We start from the raw sequence: 19,756 nt of genomic DNA, 5'->3' as shown, positions 1-19,756 counted from the left end.
TATTGCACGCTTAATTTTACAGAAACAATATATAGGTATAATAAAACCATTCATATAACTGCACTCCTTTCATTCCCGCCAAAATTCTGACATATTTATTCATCCAATATAGGAAGATAAATGTTCCTTTGCTTATTCGTGACTATACTTTGAAGCTTGGGGCGGTTGAATCAAATTAGTGTATTAATTAATTTTTAGTTTTTTCATTTCATTAATGTTTTTCGAAAGGAGATATTGGAATCTAAATTCCCACATTCTACTTTTTTCTTATTAAGTTCTTCGTAGAACCAAAGAATGTAGCTTCCGATTAGAAGTCTAAACCTCATTGGACATAGTCTTTCGTGTTGTCGCTATGAATCTTGACAAAAACACAAGTTAGGGTCGTTTTATTTAGTTTTTATTCCAAAGTTTTAAATTAAGAAATGAATCAATATAGTAAATGACACCGTATAGAAATCGGAGGTACGCCCAAATTTAGTGGAGGATCGTCTAAATCCATCGCTATGTTAAGAGAACAAACAGCATTGGTGTAGATTTTTAAAGAGAATACATAAAAAGAAATTTCCTAACGCCCCCACCATACTCCACGTCGTGACAATAGACGACAAAACAAAAGACTCCGAGCCCTCTTCAAAACGAAAAATTGTAACACCAACTGTGTACACAAAACTGTACGCAACATTAATCGAATATGCATCACAATAGAACACAGGAGTGGATGACACAGTCTTAACAACAAACAGCCTCAAACAGGTAGTCGCCACACGCACCACTTGTCAATACGTCTAGTTTTTAGTTATAAAATATTGTGAAAATGTTTACATTAATAAATCATCATTAAATTTATTTTGAAACAAAATATCTTGGAGGTTGTTTTCAACTACAGGTACTTATATGAATATCAACATAGCAAAAAATTTCTTGGAATCGTAATGTACAATCAAACGTACGACGATGAGGCCCCTTTGCCTCTGATAGCTAATTACACCGTTGTCAAAGAAGACCAAGAAGAAAAGCGGGAAGCAGAAGAAAGAGTTATTCTAGAAATAGGACGGCAGGACGACAAACCGAAGGAAGAACACACGTTTTCTCATAAGAAGTATGATAAAACGATTTCCCATCATCGGTCGTATGTGCTAGAAGATTACGAGCCCAAGAGGATAACTTACTTCAGGCCTCACGAATTCGAGCCTAGCAATCACGAAGGTAAGTTTAAGACGGACAATGATGGAAAATGTTGCCAATAATTCCTGTCTAGTGTCAACATTTTTATTTTCGCGTTTCAAGTATTAACCTGACATGTTCTAAGTTGTTAAATTAATGTAGGAACAAACCATCTCTCTAGATTCCGAACAAATAATATATAGCTAATATAAAATGTAAATTTGTAAACGGTATCAAAATCAAATCTGGGAAACATGTTTGATAACTTTTTTTGGACCGTTTTTAACGTTTGATTGTCCCAATTATCTTCGCTCCGACTATGTAATAATACCTAACGTTTAGAAATATGGTATTCCTCAGGTCCGCGTTACTATGAGCACGAATACGTTCGTGACACCATAGTGGGTCAGGAAACTCTTAATTCCGAGTCCTCGTTGGACTACTCGCAGGACTCTCAGGACAACATGAAAACTAATGACGATTCCAACCACGATACGATCTTGAGCTTAAAGGAAAGAGCCTTGCAGTTGGAACGAGGTATTTCATTTCTGTTCTTATGTTAATGACAACAAATACCCTTGAGTTAAAAATAAATAAACGATACACTCTTACATACATACATACATACAGGTTTGGGGACTTTTAATTCTTAGTAGAATATTTGTGACATTCTCGCAGCGCCTTTGAAGTTGAAACCTTTTTAGAAGTGACGAATTCAATCCTTTGTTTTTACGGGATAGTTACCTTAGTGATTTCGTGTAATTAATGAGAGTTTTTCCACGAATGCCACGGGGCAACTATCCTAGTTATACAATGCACCAATGTAATCGGGAAAATTACGTGCAGGATTTAAAAAAAAACTCTACAACCCATATTTATGTTTATTACGCCTATAATTAAGTTACATTTCTTTAATTAAAAGACGACTCAGTGAACAGACTAAAGATGTTTTTCGCCGTGTCTATATTTCGTGAAAATCAGTGCACAATTTTGAAGCCCGCATTTTTAACGATGTTTCAGAATACAAGAAAACTGCATGTGACCGAGAAAGGACTCGAATGCGTGACATGAATCGCGCGTTTGATCTCTTAAGATCAAAACTGCCCGTCACTAAACCGTCCAAAAAGAAATACTCCAAAATCGAGTGTTTGAGGTACGTTGTTTTAAAGAAACCATACTTTTTTATCGCCATTGAAAGCAGGCTAGATCGTAATCTAAGTGACGCTAAGCGCAGACTGGCTCTCATAATAAAAAAAACAGCTAATCTGTTTTTCTAAGGCAAAGGCAAAACTAAGGAACTTGTCTAAGGTAAATAATAAAAAAAAAATTGCAAGTAATGTACGAATCGAGTCCTTCTGGTGGGATAAGGTTACCACCACCTGCCACGAGGAGTATGACATGTCCTTCTTCAAACGAGGCTTATGGAAAGTATTAAACGGTAGGCAGTGGCTTGGCTCTGCCCCTGGCATTGCTGAAGTCCAAGGGCGACGATAACCACTCACCATCAGGCGGACCTTATGCTCGTCTGCCTACAAGGGCAATAAAAAAGAGCACGATTGAAAGAGAATACACTTCCCAAGAGGTTGCATGTTTTAGTAACATTTCCTCGCGATGGCCGAAATGTAAAGATCGTGTGATAAATACTGCGTTTTCGAAATATATTTTTTTAATTAATATGTCATTTAAACGGGTAATCCAAACTTTAGCGATCAAAATCAAAACTTGTCTTTTATTTCACATAGCGTCAAATTAATTTGATTTTAGTACTAAGGGCCTATTATGTTCCCCGCGAAGTACCTACTGTATATCCTGTTCTAGCTTTGCGCAATAAAAACAGAACCGTTTTATCAGCTATGTGACAATTTTTCAACAATCACTCATTGTTCTGAATTTTTGCCCTAAAAACCGACATATATGTTTTATGTACATATTGATGTAGGTAGGTTGTTATGCGAATTATTACGTAAATTGTGTTCAATTTATCAATCATTTTAGCCTCTAGGCGGTATTCAACTAAAGTAGGTACCTACTTGTCCAGTTATAAACAGTTAAAAATATCAAAAGGTATTTTAAGTATACGTGTTTTTTTTTTTCAGAATAGCAATTTGTTACATTCGCCACTTGGAGTACATGCTTGCAGGCGGCACACCGGACGAGAACTCTGCATTTTTCGAAGTTCACGCTTCTGATATGCGAAGGCGTCAACAGAGATACTAAGAACTTTTAGATATTGTATCGTTATATTTAGGTACATACATTGACAAAATGGGGCAATAAAAATATTAATATAAATGTAAAAACATTCGGGCTATAAATATATTAAAATATAATAAAATGTATAAAATCAACAAACAATACTTTTTAGGTGCATTTTAACAATTACTTATTAATGTTAAGTTTAACAATTTTATACGAATATAAGAGAACTCTCAGAAGTATGTAACTGTGCTTTCTTTGCTGTTTTCATGTTTAAATAACATAATATAAATATTCAGAACATAAAATAATTACGTTTTCATTGACTCGACTTTTTTATTTTCCTCTCCTTCTCCATCTCTTCTTTTCTTTTTTCCAACGCTTCTAGGTAGTCGATGTAGGCACATTTAACGACAAGTGGAAACTTAGCAACGCCTGGAAACGGAGAACAGCATTTAACATAAAACCCTTCCAAATTACAGTGACAGATGTAGTATTGTATGTATGTATATAACACAACCAAATTAAATTACTAAGTTTATTGGATTGATTGATGGTGCGTCTGAGGTGGTCCAAGCTTTGAGAGATTTTATTGAATTAAGCTTCGATCAACAATCGTAACATGTTGATCGAAGGAATTAAGAGTTGATCTCAAAATAGACTAATATCTCAATTCAATTCGTAAAACAGAATCTATGGATTTTTATATTTTTATCTCAAGTACAGAATTTTTGTTAGATACTTTTGAAATTTTGAAATTTGTTTTAGTTCAGTCAGTTTTCCTTCTCCGAATTTTTTTGTAACGAAGATCTAAAATACTAGAAATTTTTACACGCTTTTATTAGGTTGGAATGTACATATACTTGTTTGTATTTAATGGAATTTTTGAACGTTATTCTCATCAATATCAATTAACTTTTAAAAAATTGCACATGCATCAAGGACCGACGACAAAACAATAACATTAGGACTTCGCTCTAAAGCCTTTAGGTATGACTTCGCTCTAAAGTCCAGACTAGTATCAACAAAATAAAAAAAAACATAAAATGGATTGTTAGTTCGGTTTAGTATTTAAGCATGTTTTTTGTTGTTGTTTTAAACTACTTATTACTATAGGTACTATTCCACAGAGTCTAAATCAATTCAGCCTCTAAGACTCGTTGCATCACGAAAAGTGGCAGTATAGTGCCGAGTGCGGTGGTACCGAGCTGGTCTGATGACGCTGGACAGAACTTTTCAATGGCCGTTAGTAAATTATTAGAACAATTAGAAATTGTTACTTTTTGGGCTGCCATGAAGAAATAGGCGACGACCGGTCTTCTCTATATTCTAAATTATTAATCTAATTTTAATTCAAACTATTTTGAGTGCAGGTAATAAACCCAGGGGCTTATTAGCTGTACTCAAAATAGTTTGAAATTCGAACCACTGTAACCAAAGCTAGGAACTTCTTTTAACTAGAGACTATCTGCTTCTTTTAACTAGAGTATACAAAAATATTTACCAGAAAAACAAGTTGTGACTAAACTTTTGTAAATATTATAAATGGGTGCTACTATGCTCTCGGTCGATTCTTTCCTCTGAAAAAAAGAAGGAAATATTTAGTTTATCAGAGTGGCGATAGGTAGAGAACATCAATCATCATCAGCCTGCGGCAGTCCACTGCTGGACATAGGCCTCCCCCAAAGCTCGCCACTGAACCCGATCTTCGGTTCTACGCATCCAGTTACTGCCAGCTGCCTTGCGCAGGTCGTCGCTCCATCTAGCAGGAGGGCGTCCCACACTACGTTTGCCGGTTTGCGGTCTCCTCCACGGTCCACTCCAGAACACGGAGTTTCTGGAGCCGAAATGTGGACACTGACTGTGCGACTAGTCCACCAATTAAAAGTTACTCAGCGAGTTATGGAGCGAGCTATGCTCGGTTTGTCATTGCGAGACCGAATACGCAATGAGGTCATTCGGGCAAAAACCAAAGTGATCGATATAGCTCGCAGAGTTAGTAAGCTGAAGTGGCAGTGGGCTGGTCACATATGTCGCAGAACCGATAACCGTTGGGGTAGACGTGTTTTTTTTTATTTTTTTTTTTTTATTGCTTAGATGGGTGGACGAGCTCACAGCCCACCTGGTGTTAAGTGGTTACTGGAGCCCATAGACATCTACAACGTAAATGCGCCACCCAGATATAAGTTCTAAGGTCTCAGTATAGTCACAACGGCTGCCCCGCCCTTCAAACCGAAACGCATTACTGCTTCACGGGAGAAATAGGCACGGTGGTGGTACCTACCCGCGCGGAATCACAAGAGGTCCTACCAACAGTAATTACGCAAATTATAATTTTGCGGGTTTAATTTTTATTACACGATGTTATTCCTTCACCGTGGAAGTCAATCGTGAACATTTGTTGAGTACGTATTTCATTAGAAAATTGGTACCCGCCTGAGATTCTAACACCGGTGCATCGCTTTAACACGAATGTACCGGACGTCTTATCCTTTTGAGCACGATGATGTGGTCCTCATGTTGTTAAGTCTATGGTCGCCCGTAGCCACTTGGTAGTAAGTAGGTGGGCAATGAACTTATATGCAAATTCAAAGGCGAACCTTATTCAACACATTTTGTAAGACTAGAAGTTATTTACAACTTTTAAATTTAACATGGTCCAAATTCTAAGTAGATTGAAGGAATTATTTATAAAATCCATTGTAGGCAGAGTAGGTGTGTTTTTTATCTACGAGAATAAGTTTTTATGTTGTAAATTTTAAGGTTGAATACGATAACTATTAAAACACAAAAAAAAAATCGCAATATTTATCCTTGTAACGTATCATTGTCAACTTTATGACATGACCCAGTTACTAGATAGATATCAGAGCGTAGGATGAACTTCCTCCCCGTATTTACACAATTTTAAATGATAAATCAACACACAACATCCACTAATTTGCGTACAGAGCCTCTCGAAGGTTGGAATTTGCTAATAATTCTACCAAATTATATGAATTTATTTATCAAGTATATTTAAAAGTCTAACGTTATCTTTTATACATAAAAAGGGCGAGAAACTATAAACTCCATGACATAATGCTATGTACCTACTCACTGCCCGTTTTTAGATTTTATGAAAATAAATACTAGAAAAAAGCGAACAAAAGGGAAAGATTATTAGAAAGATCTAAAAGTAAATAATGAATGCGACTGTTTAATTACAGTCACATTTGATTGATAAGTCGTCGTGACTAAAGGATAAGACGTCCGGTGCATTCGTATGTAGCGATGCATCGGCGTTCGAATCCCGCCGGCACGGCGAGTACCAATTTTCCCAATGAAATACGCACTTAACAAATGTTCACGATTGACTTCACGGTGAAGTAATAGCATCGTGTAATAAAAATCAAACCTGCAATATTATAATTTGATCTAATAAATCATATCTCAAGGTTGGCGGCCGCATTTACGTTGTACATTTCTATGGGCTCCGGTAATCACTTAACACCAGGTGGATCGTGAGCTCGTCTACCCATCTAAGCAATAAAATATTTATAATATATTTTTATAATATAGTTTAATATATATAATATATTTTACTAGATGTGGGTGGACTACAGGTCACTGGAGCTCATATACAAATATCATCGCCCAGCTTGAGATATGAGGTCAATTATTATTGCATTGTAATTCATTGTATAACAGCTGTCTCACCCTTTAAGCTGAAATGCGTGACGGCTGCTCGCCAAAAATTAGCGGGAAAGTGATGCTTACTTATGGACCGGTAAGTGATTATTGCTAACACAGACTGTGCTAACATGATTGATGATTATTAAACAGATTTTCACGTCCCAACTTCACAAATACATTATCAATTGTCAGTTGATACATAAATCTCAAACTCATGCGACAACTATTTCATGCAAGACTTGAACATTTATGTAGTCATCATTCTGTCTTAATAAATACTAAATTATTAATTAGTTAATAATTCAATACAAACGCATAGTTACTTTTGACGATTAAAACTTAGTATTTAATGAGTTCTATATTAATTTCAATAATACGTTCTCAATCATTGCCAATGTCACACACACAGTACAAAAATATAAATGTGTTGTATTCAGTAGAATTAACATTTATTAACAATCTAGGTACATATTTATTATTAGACTTGTATTTATTATTAAAGAATCTAAACTGAATTAAGTAAGCACGAGTCAATATTCGCTAAGCGATCGCGTGTAATCTGTATTCTGTAATACGCCGCTGGCTTTCGTCGGAAGCAGACGTTTACTAAATCGCAGCACCTTCCGATACGTATGATGAGCCTGTATTGCCGAGATTGGGTCTATCTTGTACCAGGACCGCATAATTTAGTAGCAGCTAAGACTGCTAAGAATTTTTAAGACTCATTCGAAACTTTCAAGGCGCTTATATAGTGGATACGCTAGTTTTTATTCGACAGATGGTGGAAAAGATAATTGTTTTATTGAATATTGACGAACGCTGTTTAGACTAGTAATAGACAAGTACTATAGAAATAAATGATAAGTCATATATTCATAAAAGCTTAAGAAAGATTGTAACTGGGCTATTTTTTGGAGTCAAGTAATTTGTAAATTTTATAGTTGATTTTTTTTATCTAATCGCTTATAGTCTTCAGAGGCTACTTCAGCTTCTCCGGGGAGGTACCCAGGGCTGAACCTGACAGACTTTGCAAATGCCTGCCCTAGCAACAGCGCTGAATCTACCACGAAATTGGAAGGAATCGTGACCCACTGAGAAGTTCCGCTGAGAAACTCAGTAAGTAGGTTATCTTTATGAAATTTTATAATTGAGTAAAATTAAATTATTGTACATAAAAAAAATTAAAAGATTGCATTCATTTTTATATCATAATCATTCGGCATCGTCTTTATAACATCTTATTTACCTATGATTCATCTCTGATTTACATTATTATAGCACCAACTTTTTTCATATCATCAATTAAAAACGAGTTTTCCATGTCATCCAACTAGTAAGTAACTGATGACGTAATCGTTTCTACTAGGATCGCATAATTGGACTGAAGGTAGCGATGAGAAGCAACCAACTTATTCGAATCTTTTAATTTACGCTAAAATCATCTTTATATCAACCGCTATACGTACAATAACCTTTCCACATTGATCAAAAGTAGGCGGGCGTCGGGTGTTGATACTTCGTATGTATTCTTGCCAACGTTTAATGCACTCCGTGACGTCTTGTTGGTCGCCCCACACTCCCTGCGTGTAAGTGAAGTAAACCGTTCCTACCAGGATGCCAGCCTGCAAGGAGGTATCTAATAAATCTAGTAGACTACTAATGACGATGAAACGGGGAGGAGGTATGCTTACAAAGTTGATAGCTTACTGCTGAATAAGTTTCAATGAAATGTATAGACTTTAAGTTCATGCCTTAAAATAAAACTGTTGAATGGAATTTCAATAGATACTTGTCTTAGGTTTTATATATTCATTAAAAGAATAAATACAAACGGTTCTGCACCTGTTTTGAGTTTTCTATGAAATTATAAATTTGAAGATATGTAATTATTATTTTTTGTGATTGAAAGGTTACTGGTGGCCCGGAGGCTTTTCCAGTTTCACCAGGACAGGTGGGCGATTTTATTTTACTACAATTTTACTTAAAGCGTAGTTTCCTCTTTAAAAGACATCATAATCATAATTAGTTTGTTCTGTGACAAAATAGAGTTCGTACATACTCATTTATTTTCTTCTCAAACTAGCCCTAGGCAAACATATTTTAATAATACAAATTATTTTACCTTGACAGCGTATAACAATTTCCCGTGTGCGTAGTATGGGACGCGATGCGTGATGGTTTTACCACTTTTGCGTAACTTGTATTCCTCTCTACTGCAAACCTTAATGCATGTTGGACTCAACGGAAGCTCTGGAACATAGCAGTAGATTATTGAGTAATCATTATTATAATGGTATGTACTCAGTCTGTAAAGATTAATTTTCAGAATGTTTTTTTAAATTTGGACGTATTATTTAAACCTACTATGACTTCTATACCTCATTCGTTCTGTACAATTAATTCTATATCAGTTAATATTATCATCGATCAAGCCCTATTTTCTAGTTCAGCTTGTAACCAAAAACGTAGATTTTGTAACGCCAAAGACATTTTATAGCGTGTTATTTCAAGTAAAGTAATTGCAACTAACGAAATCAGTGTGAAGAGACAATTTTAACGGATTTTTTTTTGTGAAGTTTTTATTTTTGTTACTGTTTAAAATACAAAAAAAGGCAATTGAAGTAATTATTGATAAAGAAACTAGAAGCGTCAATGTGGGGGTGGCTGCTTAAGATTGAATTCATATTACCAGGATCGCAAAGACTTTGAGAAGTTTATGCAAATACTTGTATCTAATTATCATATTATTTGTGTTATTGGCATATGATAGTATGATACTTATGTAAATGTATCGCGTCTGTATACATAATTTGAGATAATGAATGCTATTTATTACATTATTATTGTAATGGGAGACACGACGATGATATACGAGTGCAAGGTCTAAAAGTAAGAATATATCCAAGTATGGAGCTCTCCTTGGGAACCATTCTCAAAAACAAAGATATTTAAAGGCAAGTTACATAAAGTATATTTTTTTAATGTCCAGGGCGATTATTTTCAAATATTTGCAAATTTTAAAAAGTATGTCAATGACGCAATGTTGAAAATGTAAATTAAATAAGAGTTTATTTTAATCTAAACAAAAATATAATTACGGCTCATATAATTTTTTTTGAGCAAGCTTAAAATGAGAAACGGTCAAACGAAGTTCTTTGTGATTGATTAGTCGAAGTGCATTTTGATAGCAAAATAGCCGTTACGTGTTCATCTTGCTCATAAAATCATCTTTACGTTGTAAATTCCTTTACGAAAAAAACAGACAGTTAGTTATGATGAGGCTACGAACGAATAAAGTAAAAACAAAAGGAACGAGTTACATAATTTGTAATAAATACTAGGACGCTAGGAACGTTAGGAGGTCGATTGTGTAAAATGTAGAGCAGTCGGTACGCTCTGTTACAGCGACAGTTTCATTCATGTTTTCGTGCTCACTCGGGGCGCAATGCTAAAATTCGCGGTCTCTGTCCTACACACACCAAGTTTTATTACTACAGATAATACAAATCCTACATACAGATAACAGATAATTTTATATAAATGTAACGTTTACGAATTGAAATTGACAATTTGATATGATTGATATAATTGAAAAAAATATGTAATAAAAATAGTGAGTACTGTAATCGAAAAAATCTCATTTTTAGTAATACACAAATATAGGTTTTATTATTTATGTCGTGTTTAAAAAAAGTATATCGATATCTATTTAATTGAATTCTATGAATCTAAATTTTAGTTATGATTGCGTTGCTTCTTTTTTTTGCTATCTATGAGCAGACGAGCCCACCCAGTGATAAATCATTGGAGGCCACCAAAGTCGAAAATATCGTTACTAGTAAATTTTGATTTCCTTTCTTTTAGATAATAAGGACATTGATCATGAATTATCCAATGAGTGTTTTTGAGAGTCTTGTGAAATTCACAGGTCAACTGGGTTAGTTTTAGTCTCAATGAACAATGATACACTTTTCTTAAATGCTTCTTTTTTGTTATCGCCTAATGAGAGAATGGTGTTCAGTCAAGTGTTTAAGTTATTCATTACCCAAGATACCCAACGACTATCATACCCTTCAAGCCAGTACCCTGGATTGCTTAGGAGTAGAAATAAGTAGTCGTACCAATCTTGTTTAACTTATTATGCGGGCGCAATCAATGCTCGTGCATTTAAAACTGTTTTTGACTATGAATTATTTTTAGTTTTCAGTGGATGCGTTTATTAGTCTGCTCTCGAGTATTGAAGAAACGTCTTTCTACCCTCCCAGAGATATATTTAAAATAGAGCTTATATATATAACAGGGTTCGCCCGTGACTTTTGATTTAACCTGATACCACTAAATATTTGGCGTTTCCGCACTTTGACTTGTGTATTTGTGGTATGCGCTACTTATTTCAGCTTGAAGCATACTTGAGCTTAACAAAATGGGAACTTTTCTTTGCTCAAACAGATTAAAAACTGGTGGGAATGACGTTCATCTCGCAAATTTACTGTTGATGAAAAATTGTCGGCGAGGTAATCATTTTTTAATGAGCACGGAATTCATATAATAGTGTGTTTGAGCTCTAATAAGTACTGAATAAACATATGCCCGACTATCTGGCAGAAAGGCCAGTATTATTAAAATAAATAATAGTTTAAAAAAATTAACAAAATACGCTTTTATAGAAAATCCAACTAAAAAAATAGAAAATAAATTTTAATATATTTGAATTAAAAATAGTGTAAGAAAAAAATATTTTATCGTAAAAAAAAGCGTAGGGTGCATGGTATCAGTAGTTATAAATATTTTATGAACGGATATGAGTAGAAGGGTTATTTTGATAATATCCTGAAAAGCACCCCATTTTGGATTTGGATTTTCTATAAAAGCGTATATTGTTGGGTTTTTTAAACTATTATTTATTTTTGATTTTTTAGTTAAATTTCAATATATTTTTAATTTTTTTTTATTATTATTCAATTGTCATCGGTCCTTAATAAGTATACCAAATTTCGAGTCAATCCGACGTTTTGAAGGGGGTCAAAATCATGTTCAAAGATTCCGTTACAAATGTACATACGTCTGAAGCTAATAAAAGCGTATTAAAAATAACAAATTTTGGATTTAGAATTATCTGTGCATTCAGTCCCCTTCTTGTCCCCCTTCGTTGTACGTTCTTTGACACGCGTTTCTTATTAAAGATCAAAGATATATTCTATGTGTACCTCCAAAAAATAGAATGCGATATAAAATTCATTTATATACTCCAAACCAGACGGTCCCAATCATTAACAGTGTTATTTAGCGAACTACTTAAACAAAAATGCCATAATGAAATACTTATTAATGAGATTAAAAATAGTACAAAATAAATAATATGGTAAGCAAAATTTTAATTTTGAAGACCACATTTTAGACATTAATTCATACATGTGAAATAAAACACTCTGTATTTGAATTCGCGCTACTCAACGAGGCGTAGCTCAACCTCTAGCAAGATCTGCGTTCCTGGTACTTGCGAACACGTACAATTTGTCTTGATCCGTCCCGTTCTAATTGAACACTTACTTATTTTTAGGACCAGAAAGACAAAATTGAGAGAAAACTTTTAGGTAAAGTAGTAGTAAGTACATAATAAATATTATGATTAATTAAAAACCACTTTAATAGGAGGTAGAAATAAAGCGTTCGAGGTAAACTTGTTTTGTATGAAAAAATTGTCAGTTTATATTTATTTATTTAGCTTCAAAACGTTAATTTATGGGAACATATATTTTTTATCTATATAAATTAATTCGCTCTAATTGTTTTATGATTTTAAAAAAGGCATTCATTTATTTGACTTTACAGTGTTTATTACTTTCAAAATGTTTATGGGGTTCGTAGAAAACGAGTTTGCTGCAGTTTAATCATTGATTGTTAAACATTTTAATAATTAAAATTAATTTCGTTCGAAAACTAAAACGCAGCAACAACTTCTAGGTGCCTCGGATTTTTGAGCCATCACCTCGCCCATACCTCTCGATCTAGATCGTATTAAATTAAGTACAAGAATAAATGTATCAACATAAGATTCGTACTAATAAAATACTCTACATTTAGTTTATTGAAGCGTGGAAAAGCAAAGCGAGTCAGTGACACGCACCCGGCCACTGCGCTTTGTTATCTATCTAAAATAGCATTCGCGTAAGAGCAGAGTATATACATGCACATACGCATGTGTTGTAGACGACTGATATATAAAACGCACACACGCTGACTCATAGAACTGTGATGTGACGGTTACGCATTAAAATTGTCAGTTAATTGCACTAAGTTGCCGGAATATGGATGATATGCCATTAGGCTCAATTCGTTTCAAAAATAAGCCAAAGTGATATTTTTAAAATGACATTGCACCTCCCAGCCCTCTAAGTTTCTCGCCGGATCTTTTCAGTGCTTCTTCTTCTATTGCTAGAGCTAGTGTTAGCAAATTCTCTTAGGTAGAGCCCGTGAGCTCACCTACCTAGCCTCTTAGGCTAACAGCAAACAGGGGAAAAAAGCATCTCACTAAGCGAATTTAGTTTAAAAAAACATTTCAGAGAAAAGCACGCGAACCAGATAGATAATTTATAATATTATTTTCGTACACTAATTTGGTCAGTACAGCTTCTGTAACTCTTTCCGAAAACGTGTGGGCTTTGCAAAAAAATACCTAGATTCGTACTTAAAACAGGAACTTGGAGTCGTATAGACGAAAGCCAGATCATGTCCCGAAATAATCAGAGTAACAGCGCGCAAGTCTAACGATGGAGTGTTAAATTTAGGCCAAACAAACACAAATTGGTTACAGTTAGGTAGAAGCATAAAATTTGTAGACCCGACTGAATGTTAAAAAAAAAATTGCTGTCGGAAAGCATCTATTTGCGTTGTAAAGGAATGGCCGTATCAGAATTTGTTGCATTCAAACTATCCGCTGTATCAGTTCCTTCCAATTATGATGTCCTAGTAGTTTAGAAACAATTTCTGTCCTGCGCACTGCTCGTGGATCGAGTTCGTCTCCCTTAGAGACAGACAGACAGACTACTTACTTGACTTTATTTCTGAATTAATTAATTATTAATTTTTGAAGAAAAACCAGAAATATCGTGTTTGTTTAAATTTGTGACAAAATTATTTTTGATGTCAATCAAGTTTCATATTAGTCTTAAAATTCTAATTGCTCATAACTAACTTACTTATTGATATAATTTATGTTTTTATTTTATTTTATTTTAGGATCATTTACAAATTTGTTCACCTGTAACTCGTGGGCATTCAACCTTCTGAGCGGGACTGCATTTCTCGTAAATTTGCATATTTGGTTTTGTTTGTTTTACGTGATTAGCCAAATTAATTGTACGACACACGTCGCATCGCACTCTAGACGGATCTAAATTATCACACATTTTGTAGGGCACAATAATTTAAAAAACTCTTAATTTCAAATGTTATTGCATTTGATAAATGAAATAGAAAATTACTCTGAAGTTTGACATGTTTTTCTTTCAATTTATTCACCGATAGTATGAACAAGAAGGTAGATTATCACTAAAATTTAATTTTCGTAAAAAGGTTTATTGAAACTATACCCTGTGGAATGGGGCTTAATATTAAAATGGGGTTTTCGTTATTAAAAGATTATTTCTGTTGACGCCCTATACCTAATTGACGGGGCAGAAGGTGGATCAGATTTCTCACTAGTGTTAATGGATTTCTCTATTATCTTGCTTATATTTCTTACCGTAGAAATTGAAGCTTATATAAATTTGCTCCATCGCGGTGCTCTTTCGTGAAAACTTGGCAAGTACATATTTCTTTACAAAAAATTGGTATCGTGTCTACGAGATTTGAACACCGGCACAATCAAATCGTTCGATACGAGTGAACCGGGCGTCTTATTCTTTAGGCCGCGATTACTTGTATGCTGTTAATATTTTAGTATCTCAAATGAAGCCGCAAAAGACATTTCAAATTTGTGTAATTAACATGGCGAGCTGTAAGACGGCACAAGTAGGTATCACTATCATTGCCAATTTTTATCGCGAAGCAGTCATGTGTTCCAGTTTGAAGGTTGGTATCATCGCTAGGTGGTATTCTTGTTACGACGTATGTTTATGGACTCTCTGACGATTTATGAAAGATGGAACACAAAGTTATGTGTTTAATTATTTGTTAAAAGTAAAACCAATGCTACCGAGCTCCAATTTCTACGAGACTCATAAATAGACTGAAAAAAATAAGGGAATGATTTATGAATGGCCTTTTTGGTTTTATTTTATTGGACAAATTGTTATCAGCGCTTAGGCAATACTCGTTTCACGGTCAAGTTATATCCGTTTACAAAAGATACCGTAATGATTTCGCATGTACAAAATCATAATTTTAATTAAATAATTTTATCGCACGAAACATAATGATTTTTTGATGAAAACTGTTTTTTTTCCTAAGATAGACAAGAAATCTCTATTTTGCCATCGCACCTCCCGCCATCAAAGCATAATTCATTAAACCGAGAACAACTAAGATTATCCACAGTGCGCTTTCATCTTTTCTAACACGTACCATTTGGCTTTGAAATGAGCTCCCCTGTGCTTTCTCAGCGCTATGATAATAATATGTCTTTCTTCAAACGCGGTTTGCGAAGAGTATTCAGAGGCAGATATCGTCTTCACCTCTGACGTTGCCGACGTTCATGATCGATGGCAACCACTCATCATCAGGCGGGTCCTATGTTCGTCTATCCAGTCGTCTCGTTAAGGGCAGTAAAAATATAATAATATTCTTTTCCAACATTCAGAATGCTATACCTTAAAATGGGTGGGTGTGGTACCTATTTCTGCCGTGAAGCAGTAATGCGTTTCGGTTTGAAGGGCGGGGCAGCCGTTGTAACTATACTTGAGACCTTAGAACTTATATCTCAAGGTGGGTGGCGCATTTACGTTGTGGATGTCTATGGGCTCCAGTAACCACTTAACACCAGATGGGCTGTGAGCTCGTCCACTTATGTAAGCAATAAAAAAAAATTAAAAAAACTTACACCTCGTTACCAGCTACAGTCTATGTGCTTTTACTATCAGTCATAATCAGAGGATTCTTGGAGAAATAAAAATATGAATGTAACAATTTCTTTGATGTTCAAAGCCATTCATCGGAGCTTTATAAGCTTGTTATAAACCCGATAAAATGGTTCGTTCGGCTATATATATGTAGCTGAACGATCCGATGAAGTAGTTCGAACATAATATTATGAACCTACTTGGAGAGAACGAGTCAAAAAAAAACATGTCCGATTTTTGACGTTAGTAGTACTCTCATCGAAATTTACTTCACTTGAAACCATGGATAATACACTTAATATTTAAGAGTTCAAACACATTCCACATCGTAGCCTCATATTATCGTTTTCGTTTTGAAAAGTATTTTAATTCAAAATGTATCTATGCTTTAGCATTGCCTTGATTGATAAACATTCGCGTAAGGAAAAGTGCTCTGAGGAATTGTTCGAGATGATACTGGCATCTCGTTTTTACCATCGCACCGCCCGCCACCGGAGTAGAGTTCATCCATACTACCTGGAGCCACTGCGGTCATCCACAGTGCGTTTCCAGAGGTCTTTTTTGCCACGTACCATCCGGCTATGGAATGAGCTCCCCTCCACGGTGTTTCCCGAGCGCTATGACATGTCCTTCTTCAAACGAGGCTTGTGGAGAGTATTAAGCGGTAGGCAGCGGCTTGGCTCTGCCCCTGGCATTGCTGAAGTCCATGGGCGACGGTAACCACTTATCATCAGGTAGGCCGTATGCTCGTCTGCCTACAAGGGCAATAAAAAAAAAAAAAAAATGTACCGGCAAAGAGATGTCCCAGTTTCATGAGATGCTGAGGAGTTTCGTAAGCCCAACATTTACCGAGCAATCGGCCTTCTTCTTCTATCTTTTTTTGATTAACTAAACTAGATTTCACGCAGGCAAAACCGTATTAAAAATTGAGATTTAATTCTACACATTTAGCAGCATCTAGCTATCGGGGCTAGTTTCATAGCTACTAGGTAATTTTATCAAATAGCTTCATAGGCTACCTACCAGCTATCTAACGATTACGAGATAAGAAATTTATCGATTTGTCGAAATAATTTAAAAATAGGTTAGTTCCAGAGTTACAATGAAAATCGAAAAAAAAAGAATTACGTAAGTCCTACATTGGTAGCGTTATGTTTAAAAAAATATCCGTCCGAAAACATATTACTATCGATCTCAAGGCATAATATTCTTTGGAATTTTATTGATCTACGTACAGAAACTACGGACATTAAATTCAGAAATAGTTAATAATATTATATGCCTAAAACCATAAAGTACCCCACATAATAAATGAGATCTATTAAAAAAATCAATAGCATCACTGTGACAGCGGCGGTCGCGACGGATGTGTTAGATAGGCCCACGCGTCCGTAGTACCCACCGCATTGCGCAGTCTAACGCTTCCGTGCTCGCCAATCCTAGATAACTGAAAGTATGTTGCAAAATCACCAAAATCCTTTTAGCGTAATCAAGAATGAGAAATAAAATGTAATATTTTCAAAGTTGCTTAAGGTTCTTTTTTATGTTTTTTTTATTTTTGATTGAAAGCAGATTTATCCGTGTGAATTATTTCGTCCTACTATAACATTGTGTACTCAGTATAAAGCACTCAAATGAATCAAGTGAGCATGCGCATAGCGATTTTCTGCATTTCTTTTTGTATAACATGCTATGAAAAGACTAAAAGCTCGCGGTCCATTGACAGTTTTCATGAATGGCCAAAGCGTGGTGGGGGATGTACTTGTAGGATGCGCGAGCGCTTGACGCCTGCGGCCCGAACATTCCGTGTGCCGGAGGCTGCACGATAGTCACATCGTTGTCCACCGGCGCGCCTGCGACTGGCAACTTCCAGCTCGCGCGGGAAATTCAAAAATATTATTCTTTTTTTTTTCGATCTTTAACTTTTCCTTTTTTACTGTGGCTTGTGTTGTGGTGACTTTTTATTTTATTTTGTGGAACATTTAATTTGTGAAGGCATGGTCGCGTAGAACGATGCTGGGTAACTTAAGGTACGTAAAACAGAAATTGAAGTAAAGTTATTCTAAATACATGACTGTTTTATTGTCAGTAATTTTATTTAAAAAAAAATCTGGCTGAATTTTTTCTGACCTTAATGTACGTAATTGATTTACAGCTGTGCCAGTTTGAGTAACTTTTTAAAAGCTTGCCGAGCCAACATAATAATGTGTACTATATTTAAGCTATCCTTCTGAAAGTACAATTTAATCTAATCCAAGGAAAATATATTTAATTCGAACATCGTGTATTTAAAACTAGCCAACGTTTTATTACATTTTTAGGAATCATTATTTTAAAATGAAAAAATAATTTTAAAATGAAATTGAATTGGATTGAAAAGTTTACGGAATATTTCCTATATCCCTAACTCCCCTAACTCCGCGCCAAAGTATAGCGATGAAAATTATATATTATACGATACGATTACTTAAAAAATAGCACGCGATTAAAGTTTCATTATGTTTTAATATAATAAATGCTTTCATTCTAACAATTATTTCTAATCTTATCCACTTCTAATCCTTTTAGGACGTAATAATGTTAGGATTTAATATAAGTCTCTGGTTCATTTAAAAATTTGAAGTCACGTACATATTATGTTCGTTAAAATGGAATCTCGTTAAAACAATCTCCCTCTTTTTTTTTCGTTTGCGTTTCGGGTCCAGTCACGCAAATTTTAGCCGCTTCACGTCGAATGATGCGAAATGGAAACTGACGAAGGGCACTGTAGGCTGACCATGTTTTTTTTTGTTTTTTTTACCGTAGCAACGGTACTACGGTACGTAGGTATTTTAAACCGCCTTCTTACACTTTTCAAGAATGAAAAATAGATTGTTGCCAGTTCATTGATGCAAGAGTTGAATTATAAAAGCAAAATCGTTTATTAAATACTAGCTGACCCGCAGACTTCGTAGTGCCTCAATATATAAATAAAAGACCTAAACTTTATTTACTTCCGAGAATTTTCATATTTATCTACCTTTTCAACCTTCCCTGGACTTCTACAAATAATTCAAGACCTAACTTAGCCAAATTGGTCCAGCCGTTCTCGAGTTTTAGCGAGACTAATGAACAGCAATTCATTTTTATATATATAGATAGATAGATTTGGACGTATACGACAAACGGAAGACCTTCCACCGAGCGGGTGTTTTATTTATTTATTGCTTAGATGGGTTGACGAGCTCACAGCCCACCTGGTGTTAAGTGGTTACTGGAGCCCATAGACATCTATAACGCAAATGCGGCACCCACCCTGAGGTATAAGTTCTAAGGTCTCAGTATAGTTACAACCCCACCCTTCACACCGAAACGCATTACTGCTTCACGGCAAAAATAGGCGGGGTGGTGTTTATATTAGCTTATAGGTTATAAAAGTGTGGGGTGCATGGTGTTATTAGTAATAAATATTTTTCTGACAGATATAAGTAGAAGAATTATTATTTTAATGATGTCTTAAAAAGCACCCTAGGCTTTTTTTACAATAAAAACAAAAAAAATTTACACTACATATTTTCAATTTAAATTTATTTTTTATTTTTTAGTTGAATTTTATATATAAAGCTTTTATATAAAATTTTATTAAATTCAAAATTTGAATTTTATATAAAATATGTTTTTTA

The 19,756-nt window shown here is 34.8% G+C and overlaps 3 protein-coding genes across 10 annotated transcripts in view; 2 read left to right on the top strand and 1 right to left on the bottom strand.

Moving 5' to 3' along the window:
- Positions 1–399: 399 nt before the first annotated feature.
- sage (salivary gland-expressed bHLH) lies at positions 400–3,684 on the top strand. Of its 2 annotated transcripts, XM_089738532.1 has the most exons (5): positions 400–753; positions 887–1,206; positions 1,525–1,701; positions 2,185–2,317; positions 3,261–3,684. In XM_089738532.1, the coding sequence occupies exons 2-5, from the start codon at positions 933–935 to the stop codon at positions 3,379–3,381; spliced, it is 705 nt and encodes a 234-aa protein (XP_089594658.1). In that variant the 5' UTR covers positions 400–753; positions 887–932; the 3' UTR covers positions 3,382–3,684. The 2 variants fall into 2 exon arrangements, with proteins under 2 accessions (XP_089594658.1, XP_028034736.2); XM_028178935.2 differs by having other exon boundaries at positions 400–1,206.
- Positions 3,537–14,444, bottom strand: LOC114246428 (uncharacterized). The gene is made up of 5 exons (XM_089738533.1): positions 14,297–14,444; positions 9,158–9,285; positions 8,502–8,657; positions 4,865–4,940; positions 3,537–3,795 (listed from the first exon to the last, which is right to left on the bottom strand). The coding sequence occupies exons 1-5, from the start codon at positions 14,442–14,444 to the stop codon at positions 3,680–3,682; spliced, it is 624 nt and encodes a 207-aa protein (XP_089594659.1). The 3' UTR covers positions 3,537–3,679.
- Positions 14,445–17,874: 3,430 nt separating this feature from the next.
- Ppn (proteoglycan-like sulfated glycoprotein papilin) overlaps positions 17,875–19,756 on the top strand; it is a 137,715-nt gene continuing 135,833 nt past the window's right edge. For 5 of the 7 annotated variants that reach the window (XM_089738525.1, XM_089738526.1, XM_089738527.1 and 2 more), the window contains exon 1: positions 17,876–18,124. In XM_089738525.1, the coding sequence (XP_089594651.1) occupies positions 18,108–18,124 (17 nt within the window). In that variant the 5' untranslated portion in view covers positions 17,876–18,107. Of the gene's footprint in view, positions 18,125–19,756 lie in introns of all 7 variants that reach the window. The other 2 variants (XM_089738529.1, XM_089738528.1) reach the window with 1 other exon arrangement.

The sequence above is a fragment of the Bombyx mandarina genome, chromosome 25 (assembly GCF_030267445.1).
Source record: "Bombyx mandarina strain Sakado chromosome 25, ASM3026744v2".
NCBI lineage: Eukaryota > Metazoa > Arthropoda > Insecta > Lepidoptera > Bombycidae > Bombyx > Bombyx mandarina.
This window is presented reverse-complemented; position numbering and strand designations above follow the sequence as displayed.

Excerpts from the sequence above, each read along its gene's own strand:
- LOC114246428 (XM_089738533.1), bottom strand. The coding sequence starts at position 14,444 with ATGTGTGATAATTTAGATCCGTCTAGAGTGCGATGCGACGTGTGTCGT. Across the intron at positions 8,658-9,157 it reads AATTGTTATACGCTGTCAAG|GCTGGCATCCTGGTAGGAAC; the intron begins GTAAAATAATTT and ends ACCTCCTTGCAG. Across the intron at positions 3,796-4,864 it reads AGTCACAACTTGTTTTTCTG|GCGTTGCTAAGTTTCCACTT; the intron begins GTAAATATTTTT and ends CTCCGTTTCCAG.
- sage (XM_089738532.1), top strand. The coding sequence starts at position 933 with ATGTACAATCAAACGTACGACGATGAGGCCCCTTTGCCTCTGATAGCT. Across the intron at positions 1,207-1,524 it reads CGAGCCTAGCAATCACGAAG|GTCCGCGTTACTATGAGCAC; the intron begins GTAAGTTTAAGA and ends GGTATTCCTCAG. Across the intron at positions 2,318-3,260 it reads TCCAAAATCGAGTGTTTGAG|AATAGCAATTTGTTACATTC; the intron begins GTACGTTGTTTT and ends TTTTTTTTTCAG.